This window comes from Notothenia rossii (assembly GCF_949606895.1).
Source record: "Notothenia rossii genome assembly, chromosome: 8".
In the NCBI taxonomy this organism is placed as follows: Eukaryota; Metazoa; Chordata; class Actinopteri; order Perciformes; family Nototheniidae; genus Notothenia; species Notothenia rossii.
The window spans coordinates 83,300,400-83,315,169 of record NC_136906.1 but is presented as its reverse complement, the minus strand read 5'-3'; the positions used below and the strand labels follow the sequence as shown (position 1 = coordinate 83,315,169).

Below are 14,770 nucleotides of genomic sequence, written 5' to 3'. Positions count from 1 at the left end.
TGTGTGTGTGTGTGTGTGTGTGTGTGTGTGTGTAATCCTGCAGCTTTAAGAAGCGATGCACTAAAACTGAGGTACGGTGGCTCAGCAGGGAAACTTCATTCTATTATTTCACCTTCATTCAAACAGGAAGTACCTTGAGATTAAAAGCTCTCTAACGAGGAGGCCACAATGCAAGCCATCAAACACACACACACACACACACACACACACACACACACACACACACACACACACACACACACACACACACCTGAATAGTTAACAGCTGCAGGAGAAAGTGCTCTGTCAGACCGTCTGTTATCACAAATTACATCTAAAAAACACCTCCTTTCAAGATAATCAATAACAATAATAACAATAGCAATAATAACAATAATAATGACAATAACAATAATAACAATAATAATAACAATGCTGCACCATCCTCCGTGCTGTGAGCTGCACCTGCATCACGTGACCTCCGTCCAATGGGATGAATGAACTGTAAATAGGAGCCAATCAGGAGGAGGGGGCGGGTATAAAAGGCCGAGCGCAGCTTCTCTCCGCAGCAGAGCCTCAGACTGTAAACACAGGTAAGACCTCCTCCATCGACCAATCGCAGCTCCATCACTGCAGCAGGGGGACAGACATACTGCAGCCTGTCTGTCTGTCTGTGTATCTGTCTGTCTGTCTCACTGTCTGTCTCTCTGTCTGTGTATCTGTCTGTCTGTCTGTCTCACTGTCTGTCTCTCTGTCTGTCTGTGTGTCTGTCTGTCTCTCTGTCTGTGTATCTGTCTGTCTGTCTGTCTCACTGTCTGTCTCTCTGTCTGTCTGTCTCACTGTCTGTCTCTCTGTCTGTGTATCTGTCTGTGTATCTGTCTGTCTGTCTCACTGTCTGTCTCTCTGTCTGTCTGTCTCACTGTCTGTCTCTCTGTCTGTGTATCTGTCTGTCTGTCTGTCTGTCTCTCTGTCTGTGTATCTGTCTGTCTGTCTGTCTCACTGTCTGTCTCTCTGTCTGTCTGTCTCACTGTCTGTCTCTCTGTCTGTGTATCTGTCTGTCTGTCTGTCTCACTGTCTGTCTCTCTGTCTGTGTATCTGTCTGTCTGTCTGTCTCACTGTCTGTCTCTCTGTCTGTGTGTCTGTCTGTCTGTCTCTCTGTCTGTTTGTCTGTGTGTGTGTGTGCGTGTGTGTGTGTGTGTCTGTCTGTCTGTCTGTCTGTCTGTCTGTCTGTCTGTCTGTCTGTCTGTCTGTCTGTCTGTCTGTCTGTCTCTCTGTCTGTCTCTTTGTCTCTCTGTCTGTCTGTGTGTGTGTCTCTCTGTCTGACTGTCTGTCTGTGTGTGTCTGTCTGTCTGTCTGTCTGTCTGTCTCTTTGTCTCTCTGTCTGTATGTCTGTCTGTCTCTCTGTCTGTCCCTCTGTCTGTCTGTCTGTCTGTCTGTCTCTCTGTCTGTCTGTCTGTCCTTCTCTCTGTCCGTCTGTCTCTCTGTCCGTCTGTCTGTCTCTCTGCATCCCAACGACCTTGCAGCCCTGTCTGCAGGTGTTGCGCAGCACACACAGATCTGTCTCTGTGCTGCAGCGTCTTATGTCTGTCCTCACCGTGTTATAATGTCCCTCATGTGTTATAATGTCCCTCATGTGTTATAATGTCCCTCACGTGTTATAATGTCCCTCACCCTGTTATAATGTCCCGCACCGTGTTATAATGTCCCTCACGTGTTATAATGTCCCTCATGTGTTATAATGTCCCTCATGTGTTATAATGTCCCTCACTGTGTTATAATGTCCCTCACCCTGTTATAATGTCCCGCACCGTGTTATAATGTCCCTCACGTGTTATAATGTCCCTCACCCTGTTATAATGTCCCGCACCGTGTTATAATGTCCCTCACGTGTTATAATGTCTCTCACCGTGTTATAATGTCCCTTACCGTGTTATAATGTCCCTCACGTGTTATAATGTCCCTCACTGTGTTATAATGTCTCTCACCGTGTTATAATGTCCCTTACCGTGTTATAATGTCTCTCACCGTGTTATAATGTCTCTCACCGTGTTATAATGTCTCTCACCGTGTTATAATGTCTCTCCGTCCATGGAGCGTCCTCTGTAATGCGGAGACAGACGTCCTCATGCTGTGCAGCAGCTGAAGGTTAAAGCTGCGTCACTGCAGGGGGACATTAACTATTCATTCAGAACCTGTTTCACTCATGCTGAGACAGGGGGACATTAATACACTGCAGATACTCCTCTCCTCTCTCTCCTCTCACTCCTCTCTCTCTCTCCTCTCTCTCCTCTCTCTCCTCACTCCTCTCTCTCTCCTCTCTCCCTCCTCTCACTCTCTCACTCCTCTCTCACTCCTATATCCCTCCTCTCACTCCTCTCTCTCCTCTCTCACTCCTCTATCCCTCATCTCATTCTCCTCTCTCCCTCCTCTCTCACTCCTTTCTCCCTTCTCCTCTCACTCCTCTCCCTCTCACTCCTCTCTCTCTCTCCTCTCTCTCCTCTCTCTCCTCACTCCTCTCTCTCTCCTCTCTCCCTCCTCTCACTCTCTCACTCCTCTCTCACTCCTATATCCCTCCTCTCACTCCTCTCTCTCCTCTCTCACTCCTCTATCCCTCATCTCATTCTCCTCTCTCCCTCCTCTCTCACTCCTTTCTCCCTTCTCCTCTCACTCCTCTCCCTCTCACTCCTCTCTCACTCTCCTCTCCCTCTCACTCCTCTCTCACTCCTTTCTCTCTCTCTTCTCACTCCTCTCTCCCTCCTCTTTCACTCCTCTCTCACTCTCCTCTCCCTCTCACTCCTCTCTCACTCCTCTCTCACTCCTTTCTTCCTCCTCTTCTCACTCTCCTCTCACTCCTCTCTCCCTCCTCTCTCCCTCCTCTCTCCCTCCTCACTCTCCTCTCACTCCTTTCTCCCTCCTTTTCTCACTCTCCTCTCACTCCTCTCTCTCTCCTCTCACTCCTCTCTCCCTCCTCTCTCACTCCTCTCTCCCTCCTCTCTCTCCTCTCACTCCTCTCTCCCTCCTCACTCTCCTCTCACTCCTCTCTCCCTCCTCTCTCAGGTTGATCAGTATTGATTGACCCAGGTCATCCCCACCATGCACAACCAGCTGAAGATGAAGTTCTCTTCGGAGCAGGAGTACCCCGACCTCAGCCAGCACAACAACCACATGGCCAAGGTCCTGACCCCTGACCTCTACGAGAGCCTGAGAGACAAGGAGACGCCCAGCGGGTTCACCCTGGACGACCTGATCCAGACCGGCGTGGACAACCCAGGTACTGAGAGCCCCCAGGATCATATACCCCCCTCCATCAGCTCACCTCAGATACCCCCCCCTCACCTCAGATACCACCCTCCCTCCATCAGCTCACCTCAGATACCACCCTCCCTCCATCAGCTCACCTCAGATACCCCCCCCCCTCACCTCAGATACCACCCTCCCTTCATCAGCTCACCTCAGATACCACCCTCCCTCCATCAGCTCACCTCAGATACCACCCTCCCTCCATCAGCTCACCTCAGATACCCCCCCCTCACCTCAGATACCACCCTCCCTCCATCAGCTCACCTCAGATACCCCCCCCTCACCTCAGATACCACCCTCCCCCCCATCAGCTCACCTCAGATACCACCCCCCCCCCCCCATCAGCTCACCTCAGATACCACCCCCCACCCCCCATCAGCTCACCTCAGATACCCCCCCCCCCTCCATCAGCTTACCTCAGATACCACCCCCCCTCCATCAGTAAGTAACCGGATCAGAGTAACATGAAGTACAGTCCGCGGCATATCACATCATAATGTATCATCTCCTTATCTGAGTCAGCTGAGCCGTATCTGGCCGTGCAACACTCACAGTGTCACATACTGGATGCAGAAGGATTATTTGAAGCAACACATTAAGTTGAGGAAACACTCGAGTCAAATGTAATGAAAGTCAGAGGGTGTCTTAGACGGGGCAGTGATATCATAAACCTGTTCATGTACGCATTCAAACACTTGTTCTGTTACCAGCTGTATTCACCTTGCAGGTGCAGCTATGTGGCTTTGATCCTGGATAAAGTGTTTAAGTCATGGATGTTTAAAGTTTAACTTCTTCATATGTCTAATATTATAGTTGACTTTTCATTCAGGAAGTATAACGCTGCGCTGTCAGTACGCTTCTCCATGTTTGTGATTGGTCGAATGCTCCAGATACCACCCCTTTCATGTGAACGCGCTCCTAACTAGATAGGACACGGCTGGCTTGAGCGATCCACTTGATAACCCGCGTCGTAGGACCGTTTAGCGAGAGCGCGTATGTTTTGGATTAGGCCAACCGGCTAACTCAAACATATCCAGGTTAGGTTGAACCAGCTTCGTAGTACAGGCCTCTGATCCTCTTCATCAAATCCAGCTTAACAAGGGAGAACAACCACTGTGTGTTCAGCAGGAAGTTATGGTATTGTGACAGTTTTGTGACGGTGTTGTGTTGTGTTCAGGTCACCCCTTCATCATGACGGTGGGCTGCGTCGCCGGAGACGAGGAAACCTACGAGGTGTTCAAAGAGCTGCTGGACCCTGTGATCGAAGACCGCCATGGGGGATACAAACCTTCAGACAAACACAAGACGGACCTGAACGCTGACAACCTGCAGGTAAACAAGCACAAACTGACCTGGGGGGTATACTACGAAGCTGGATGTTCGCTTAGCGGCTAACTTCAGGGAAAACTCTGGGTTTCCGGTCCTACGAAGCTGGTTCTCTTTTTAGCAGGCTAGATCTCCATGGTAACTGATGCTGAGCGGCTAACCTGCCCCTGAGCAGGTTAGGTTGCAGGCTAAGAGCTCAACTCAGTGAAAGCACTGCCTGCTGACCAATCAGAGCTCAGTGTGCGGAGTTTAAAGCGATCAAGTCATATTACAGGAGAAAGGAAATACAGAAAAGCTGCCGTTGCAGGAAAGACGGCCGGCAAAAATCAGCGACTGTGTGAACGTGAACATTAATAGAATATCACCTCCCATCTTCAGAGCAATCTGACTATTAGAACATTAGCGTTAAGAAAGCTTACTTAAATATCTGCCACAACATAAGTAACCGGATCAGAGTAACATTAAGTACAGTCCGCGGCATATCACATCATAATGTATCATCTCCTTATCTGAGTCAGCTGAGCCGTATCTGGCCGTGCAACACTCACAGTGTCACATACTGGATGCAGAAGGATTATTTGAAGCAACACATTAAGTTGAGGAAACACTCGAGTCAAATGTAATGAAAGTCAGATGGTGTCTTAGACGGGGCAGTGATATCATAAACCTGTTCATGTACGCATTCAAACACTTGTTCTGTTACCAGCTGTATTCACCTTGCAGGTGCAGCTATGTGGCTTTGATCCTGGATCAAGTGTTTAAGTCATGGATGTTTAAAGTTTAACTTCTTCATATGTCTAATATTATAGTTGACTTTTCATTCAGGAAGTATGACGCTGCGCTGTCAGTAGCTTCTCCATGTTTGTGATTGGTCGAATGCTCCAGATACCACCCCTTTCATGTGAACGCTCCTAACTAGATAGGACACGGCTGGCTTGAGTTAACGAGTTGATAACCCGCGTCGTAGGACCGTTTAGCGAGAGCGCGTATGTTTTGGATTAGGCCAACCGTCTAACTCAAACATATCCAGGTTAGGTTGAACCAGCTTCGTAGTATACCCCCCTGCAGGTAAACAACCACAAACTGACCTGCATGTAAACAACCACAAACCGACCTGCATGTAAACAACCACAAACTGACCTGCAGGTAAACAACCACAAACTGACCTGCAGGTAAACAACCACAAACTGACTTGCAGGTAAACAACCACAAACTGACTTGCAGGTAAACAACCACAAACTGACTTGCAGGTAAACAACCACAAACTGACCTGCAGGTAAACAACCACAAACTGACCTGCAGGTAAACAACCACAAACTGACTTGCAGGTAAACAACCACAAACTGACCTGCAGGTAAACAACCACAAACTGACTTGCAGGTAAACAACCACAAACTGACTTGCAGGTAAACAACCACAAACTGACTTGCAGGTAAACAACCACAAACTGACCTGCAGGTAAACAACCACAAACTGACTTGCAGGTAAACAACCACAAACTGACTTGCAGGTAAACAACCACAAACTGACTTGCAGGTAAACAACCACTAACTGACCTGCAGGTAAACAACCACTAACTGACCTGCAGGTAAACAACCACAAACTGACTTGCAGGTAAACAACCACAAACTGACTTGCAGGTAAACAACCACAAACTGACCTGCAGGTAAACAACCACAAACTGACCTGCAGGTAAACAACCACAAACTGACTTGCAGGTAAACAACCACAAACTGACCTGCAGGTAAACAACCACAAACTGACTTGCAGGTAAACAACCACAAACTGACTTGCAGGTAAACAACCACAAACTGACTTGCAGGTAAACAACCACAAACTGACCTGCAGGTAAACAACCACAAACTGACTTGCAGGTAAACAACCACAAACTGACTTGCAGGTAAACAACCACAAACTGACTTGCAGGTAAACAACCACAAACTGACTTGCAGGTAAACAACCACAAACTGACCTGCAGGTAAACAACCACAAACTGACTTGCAGGTAAACAACCACAAACTGACTTGCAGGTAAACAACCACAAACTGACTTGCAGGTAAACAACCACAAACTGACCTGCAGGTAAACAACCACAAACTGCCGGACCCTTATCAAAAAAATAAAATGTCATATAACCAATCAGTGCTTTCCGTTAGGGCGGAGACGACCTTGATCCAGATTACGTCCTGAGCTCTCGGGTCCGAACAGGAAGGAGCGTCCGTGGATTCTGCCTGCCGCCGCACTGCAGCCGAGGAGAGAGGCGCGCCATCGAGGACCTCTCCATCGAGAGTATGACATCACTCAGAGTCTAACTGATCCAGAGTCTAACTGATCGAGAGTCTAACTGATCCAGAGTCTAACTGATCCAGAGTCTAACTGAGAACCGAGAACCCCACAGAACCCTTAGAACCTGTTGAATATATAAAAGAGATATCAAATATAGTCCCTGGGGGGGGTCCTCAGATCTTGTACTTGAGTAAAAGTAGAAGTACTCAGATCTTGTTCTTGAGTAAAAGTAGAAGTACCAGAGTGTAGGAATACTCTGTTACAGTAAAAGTCCTGCATTCAAAATGTCCCTCAAGTGAAAGTAGAAAAGTATTCTCATCAAAATATAGTGAAAGACAGTAAAAGTAGTCATTGTGCAGATTGGTCCATTTCAGAATAATATATATGATATGTTTTATAATGATTGATCATGAAAGTGTTCTCAAAGCTGGTAAAGGAGCAGCTAGTCTGAATGACTTTGTATACTGCAGGGTAGCTGGTGGATTTACTCCTGGGGGGTGTACTACAAAGCAGGATGTTCTCTTAGCGGCTAACTTCAGGTAAACTCTGGGTTTCCGGTCCTATGAAGCTGGTTCTCTTTTTAGCGGGCTAGATCTCCATGGTAACTGATGCTGAGCGGCTAACCTGCCCCGGAGCAGGTTAGGTTGCAGGCTAAGAGCTCAACTCAGTGAAAGCACCGTGTTAGAGCCACAAAGTTATTATTTCGAGTCATTTGATAAATGATTTAGTGATGGAGGGGTGATTTGTGTTGCCGTGGTGAATATGTTTTGATGAAGTGATTTTTTATTTTATAGCGTAAATATGATCCGTTTCCGTGTACCTTCCGGTGTGTATTTAAGTGAGGTAATTGAGGACAGCCGGGGTGCTCGGAGACCTGTTGAGACGGAGAGCGGAACAGTTTTTCGACCGCAAATTGCCGACAGAAATTAGTTTTGCAAATTGGACTGCAAACAAAGTATAGTTTAGTTTATATGAGAAAGCATACCTCCGAAATATTGTTTAAAGATTTGTTATTTTGAGACTTTATGTCAATACTTTTTTGTTAATAAATTACATCTTTTTGACTGAAAACCTTCGGCTACTTATTGTTTTGGATTGTGTGTCGTCAACCCCGCTCTATAGTGGAAAGAGGAAACCCTTGATGCCATTACACACCACCTGCTGACCAATCAGAGCTCAGTGTGCGGAGTTTAAAGCGATCAAGTCATATTACAGGAGAAAGGAAATACAGGAAAGCGGCCGTTGCAGAAAGACGGCCGGCAAAAATCAGCGGCTGTGTGAACGTGAACATTAATAGAATATCACCTCCCATCTTCAGAGCAATCTGACTATTAGAACATTAGCGTTAAGAAAGCTTACTTAAATATCTGCCACAACATAAGTAACCGGATCAGAGTAACATTAAGTACAGTCCGCAGCATATCACATCATAATGTATCATCTCCTTATCTGAGTCAGCTGAGCCGTATCTGGCCGTGCAACACTCACAGTGTCACATACTGGATGCAGAAGGATTATTTGAAGCAACACATTAAGTTGAGGAAACACTCGAGTCAAATGTAATGAAAGTCAGATGGTGTCTTAGACGGGGCAGTGATATCATAAACCTGTTCATGTACGCATTCAAACACTTGTTCTGTTACCAGCTGTATTCACCTTGCAGGTGCAGCTATGTGGCTTTGATCCTGGATCAAGTGTTTAAGTCATGGATGTTTAAAGTTTAACTTCTTCATATGTCTAATATTATAGCTGACTTTTCATTCAGGAAGTATGACGCTGCGCTGTCAGTACGCTTCTCCATGTTTGTGATTGGTCGAATGCTCCAGATACCACCCCTTTCATGTGAACGCACCTAACTAGATAGGACACGGCTGGCTTGAGCGATCCACTTGATAACCAGCGTCGTAGGACCGTTTAGTGAGAGCGCGTATGCTTTGGATTAGGCCAACCGGCTAACTCAAACATATCCAGGTTAGGTTGAACCAGCTTCGTCGTACAGGCCTCTGGTGGAACTAAAGTCTGATTTAACACTTGATTAGATTACATTACATTTAGCTGACTCTTTTATCCAAAGAGACTTACAATAAGTGTGTTCGACCAACAAGATACAACCTTGAAGAAAACAGAATCATATAAGTTCATCAGGTTTCATAGAGCCAAACATTTCAAGTGCTACTCAACTGGCTTTAGATCAGCCAGTCCTTTATTAGTATATAAGTGCTTTGTTAGTAATTCTATCTCTGGAAGTGGAGTCCAAAGAGATGAGTTTTCAGTCTGAAGAAGATGTGTAAGCTTTCTGCTGTCCTGATTTCAATGGGGAACTCATTCCACCATTTTGGAGCCAGGATAGCAAACCCACGAGTTTCTGCTGATGGGAACTTGGTCCCCCCTCGCAGTGCGGGTGCAGCGAGCTTCGGTGAAATTAGATTTCACATCATTCATCCACATCTGTAAAGTAACTAAAGGTCTTAAATACTAGTGGAGTAAAAGTACACCATGTACCTCTGAACTGTACTTAAGTACTTGATTAAATGTACTTAGTTACTTTAGGCTCTGAACACCTGGACTCACCTGTGCCCCCCAGGTCTGGACCTGCTGGAGGGAGATCTGAAGGGGACGTACTATGCTCTGAAGAACATGACTGAGGAGGAGCAGCAGCAGCTCATCGATGACCACTTCCTGTTCGACAAACCCGTCTCCCCCCTGCTGCTTGCATCCGGCATGGCCCGAGACTGGCCCGACGGCAGGGGCATCTGGTAAGAGTCATTATGAAGAGTCATTAGAACGAGTCATTAGGACGAGTCATTAGAACGAGTCATTAGGACGAGTCATTAGAACGAGTCATTAGGACGAGTCATTAGGACGAGTCATTAGAACGAGTCATTAGGACGAGTCATTAGAATGAGTCATTAGGACGAGTCATTAGGACGAGTCATTAGAACGAGTCATTAGGACGAGTCATTAGGACGAGTCATTAGAACGAGTCATTAGAACGAGTCATTAGAACGAGTCATTAGGACGAGTCATTAGGACGAGTCATTAGGACGAGTCATTAGGACGAGTCATTAGAACGAGTCATTAGGACGAGTCATTAGGACGAGTCATTAGAACGAGTCATTAGAACGAGTCATTAGGACGAGTCATTAGGACGAGTCATTAGAACGAGTCATTAGGACGAGTCATTATGAAGAGTCATTAGAACGAGTCATTAGGACGAGTCATTAGGACGAGTCATTAGGGCGAGTCATTAGGGCGAGTCATTAGGACGAGTCATTAGAACGAGTCATCAGGACGACTCATTAGGGCGAGTCATTAGAACGAGTCATTAGGACGAGTCATTAGAACGAGTCATTAGGACGAGTCATTAGGACGAGTCATTGGAACGAGTCATTGGGACGAGTCATTGGGACGAGTCATTAGAACGAGTCATTAGGACGTGTCATTAGAACGAGTCATTAGGACGAGTCATTAGGACGAGTCATTAGAACGAGTCATTAGGACGAGTCATTAGAACGAGTCATTAGGACGAGTCATTAGGACGAGTCATTAGGGCGAGTCATTAGGGCGAGTCATTAGAACGAGTCATCAGGACGACTCATCAGGGCGAGTCATTAGAACGAGTCATTAGGACGAGTCATTAGAACGAGTCATTAGGACGAGTCATTAGGACGAGTCATTGGAACGAGTCATTGGGACGAGTCATTAGGACGAGTCATTAGAACGAGTCATTAGGACGTGTCATTAGAACGAGTCATTAGGACGAGTCATTAGGACGAGTCATTAGAACGAGTCATTAGGACGAGTCATTAGGACGAGTCATTAGGACGAGTCATTAGGACGAGTCATTAGAACGAGTCATTAGGACGAGTCATTAGGACGAGTCATTAGAACGAGTCATTAGGACGAGTCATTAGAACGAGTCATTAGGACGAGTCATTAGGACGAGTCATTAGGACGAGTCATTAGAACGAGTCATTAGGACGAGTCATTAGAACGAGTCATTAGGACGAGTCATTAGGACGAGTCATTAGAACGAGTCATTAGGACGAGTCATTAGAACGAGTCCTTAGGACGAGTCATTAGAACGAGTCATTAGGACGAGTCATTAGAACGAGTCATTAGGACGAGTCATTAGAACGAGTCATTAGGACGAGTCATTAGAACGAGTCATGTATTTGTGGTTCTTCTCCTCCTGCAGGCACAACGACACCAAGACGTTCCTGGTGTGGGTGAACGAGGAGGATCACCTGAGAGTCATCAGCATGCAGAGAGGAGGCAACCTGAGGGAGGTGTTCCAGCGCTTCTGCTGCGGTCTCTCACAGGTCCTGTCTGTCTCTCACTGTCTCTCCCCTCTCTGTCTCTCACTGTCTGTCTCTCACTGTCTCTCACCTGTCTGTCTCTCACTGTCTGTCTCTCACTGTCTCCCCCTGTCTGTCTGTCTCTCACTGTCTCTCCCCTGTCTGTCTCTCGCTCTCTCCCCTGTCTGTCTCTCACTGTCTCTCCCCTGTCTGTCTCTCCCCTGTCTGTCTCTCACTGTCTCTCCCCTGTCTGTCTCTCGCTCTCTCCCCTGTCTGTCTCTCGCTCTCACCCCTGTCTGTCTCTCACTGTCTCTCCCCTGTCTGTCTCTCCCCTGTCTGTCTCTCACTGTCTCTCCCCTGTCTGTCTCTCCCCTGTCTGTCTCTCACTGTCTCTCCCCTGTCTGTCTCTCACTGTCTCCCCTGTCTGTCTCTCACTGTCTCTCACTGTCTGTCTCTCACCTGTCTCCCCTCTCTCACCTCTCTCCCCTGTCTGTCTCTCACTGTCTGTCTCTCACTCTCTCACCTGTCTGTCTCTCCCCTCTCTCACCTGTCTCCCCTCTCTCCCCTGTCTGTCTCTCACCTCTCTCCCCTGTCTGTCTCTCACTCTCTCACCTGTCTGTCTCTCACTCTCTCACCTGTCTCCCCTCTCTCCCCTCAGATTGAGGACCTCTTTAAGGAGCGAGGTCATGAGTTCATGTGGAGCGAGCACCTGGGCTACGTGCTCACCTGTCCGTCAAATCTTGGCACGGGGTTGCGGGCGGGCGTGCACGTGAAGCTGGCGCACGTGAGCCAGCACGAGAAGTTCGGAGAGATTCTGAAGAGGCTGCGTCTACAGAAGAGAGGAACAGGTACACACACACACACACACACACACACACACACACACACACACACACACACACACACACACTGTTTACACACACACACACACACACACACACACACACACACACACACTGTTTACACACACACACACACACACACACACACACACACACACACACACACACACAGTGGCGGCGCAAGGGGGTGGAGACGAGTTTTAAGCTAATAGCCTATAAAGTTATGGATAACCCTTTTTGGCTGACCCGCCCCTCTGGAGAGAGCGAGAGGTTTTTTTTTCTTTTTTCTGTTGTGACCGGATCAACATGATGAGCCCACCATCAGTATTGTAGCGTCTCGCTGCGGGAAACACACTTTGTCAGCGCTGTCATCTGCCGGTGCGTTAAGACCACCTCAGTGTCGGATTTTGGAAACTTGATTTTGTGTTGTCTCATGGCAGTTAGGGTATAAGGGACAACCCAGTGGACTTTACTTCCTCTTGATACCGTCGGTTATTTACACACAAAAAAAATATATAGCCTACTTGTTGTTATTGTGCTTTTGTCTTTCTGAGTCTTTTCATCTGTAAACTCCCTCAACGGGCCGCTCGCTCTCTTTTCTTGATCGCCCTCTCACGAGTGAACAGTTCAATGTCCCGCTTCATTGTAGGATTTCTGCCATGTCTCTACCACTTTAGTTTGACCATCTCTGTTACTAAGTTATGGAATACTAAATAAATAAGTAATTAGATACCGTACCGTTACTGCGCTCATAAAGAATGATAAGAATAAGAATAATGCGTATTGAACTGGTTTCATTAATTAGTGAGTTTATTTAAGGCAATTAGTTAGAGGCCCTATGTTATCAGTATGTCTGGACTGCACAGCAGTTACAATGGTCAAGCTACATTAGAACAGAATTGTCCCCATGTTGTCTTTAATAGTTACTAACATTAGATATTTTAATGAGATATGGACCGCAAAACAAAACATGTCCCTGGTTTACATTTTTAAAATCAAGTCACCGAATTAGCTTAGCTTATTTTGTTAGGAGATGTGAATTACTGTTCAATTTAGTTGTCATTTTTTTTCGGGGGGAGGCCCTTTTTCCAGTTTAGAGCAATAGCCCCTCCGAATGTCTGTGCACGTCCCTGCACAATAAAATGATACATTAACCGTGCTTTACCTGAACCTCATCATGACACTAGAGACCACGTCAGGATTGTAATTTCCCGTGTTCAGTGAATGCAACAGAGGCAAGACACCAGAGAGACAGAGAGCGCACCGGTGCCAGCCGGGACCGTGTTGTTAGCATCTGTTGTTGAAGGACTGTGACATCACTTCCTGTCCAGGTGGCGTGGACACGGCGGCGGTGGGGGGGGTGTTTGACATCTCCAACGCGGACCGGCTGGGCTTCAGCGAGGTGCAGCTGGTGCAGCTGGTGGTGGACGGCGTGCAGCTGCTGGTGCAGATGGAGAAACAGCTGGAGGCCGGGGGGGAGCTGGACGACCTGATGCCGGAGCAGAAGTGACCTGCGACCCCCCTGACACCCCTCACCCCCAATCAGAGCCCTCCTCACCTCACTGTAACCAATCAGAGCCCTCCTCACCTCACTGTAACCAATCAAGATTCAAGGCTTTTATTGTCATGTGTACATCAACTACAGTTTAGGTAGTGCAGATAGACCCCCCCTGACCCCCCAATCAGAGCCTTCCTCACACTCACTGTAACCAATCAGAGCTGTCCTCACATTGCGGGACGTGTAGAGCTAGACTACAGAGTTTCTGTTTCCTGTCGGACCGTCGAACAACTGAAATATATAATAAAGTCTATGTGGCCCCGACTAATCCCTGCTGCTTTATTACACTCACACACTCACACACTCACACTCACACTCACACTCACACTCATACACACACGTGCACACGAATATACACACACACACACACACACTCACACTCACACTCACACTCACACTCACACTCACACACACACGTGCACACGAATATACACACACACACACACGTGCGCACGCATATACACACACACACGTGCACACACGTGCATGCACACACCCACACACACATGCGCACGCACATACATGCGCATGCACACACACACATGTGCACGCACACACACACACAAACACACACACACTCACACACACACTCACACTCACACGCGCACACTTAATAAATACTCCTGGACATCAGGACACAGGGGAAGTTTATTCAGGGTTACATTGTGAATCTGCAGGGAAACGTCTCACAGCTGATTTGGTCTTTCCTCTCATCACTGCTGAGAAAGATATGAAAGCATTTGCAAAATAAAACACACACTAAATAAAGACTTTTAGTTTGAAGGGTTAGTATCCTCCTGGATTTCTACTTCCTGTGTTTGTGGATCCATTTCACTTTGACCCCGGAGAAGAAAGCAGAGCTCTGACTGGTGGAGACTGCGAGGAGGCGGGTCTCATCCATGCTGGCATCTGATTGGCCGGAGCAAAGGCAGAGCAGCGCCGACAGGTGAGCGTCACTGCAGAGAGGAAACACCTAAGCACCTGAGCGTGGGGTGGGGGGGGGGGGCATAGGGCGTAAGTGGGGGGCAATAGGGGGGAATAGTATGTAAAGAGGGGGGGTAGGGGGGGGCTTAGTGCGTAAAGAGAGGGGGGGCATAGTGAGTAAAGATCGGGGAGCATAGTGCGTAAAGAGGGGGGAGCTATGGGGGGTAACATGGTGCGTAAAGAGAGGGGGGAAATAG

At 47.4% G+C, this 14,770-nt stretch overlaps 1 protein-coding gene across 1 annotated transcript; it reads left to right on the top strand.

Moving 5' to 3' along the window:
• The first annotated feature begins 418 nt into the window (after positions 1-418).
• On the top strand, positions 419-13,857 carry LOC307016036 (creatine kinase B-type-like). The gene is made up of 8 exons (XM_079645082.1): positions 419-572; positions 3,037-3,250; positions 4,457-4,611; positions 6,762-6,894; positions 9,476-9,647; positions 11,090-11,213; positions 11,848-12,037; positions 13,363-13,857. The coding sequence occupies exons 2-8, from the start codon at positions 3,073-3,075 to the stop codon at positions 13,539-13,541; spliced, it is 1,131 nt and encodes a 376-aa protein (XP_079501208.1). The 5' UTR covers positions 419-572; positions 3,037-3,072; the 3' UTR covers positions 13,542-13,857.
• The last annotated feature ends 913 nt before the right edge of the window (positions 13,858-14,770 follow it).

Coding starts and splice junctions, on each gene's coding strand:
- LOC307016036 (XM_079645082.1), top strand. CDS start 3,073: ATGCACAACCAGCTGAAGATGAAGTTCTCTTCGGAGCAGGAGTACCCC. Junction 3,251..4,456: donor GACCGGCGTGGACAACCCAG/GTACTGAGAGCC, acceptor TGTTGTGTTCAG/GTCACCCCTTCATCATGACG. Junction 11,214..11,847: donor TCTGCTGCGGTCTCTCACAG/GTCCTGTCTGTC, acceptor CTCTCCCCTCAG/ATTGAGGACCTCTTTAAGGA.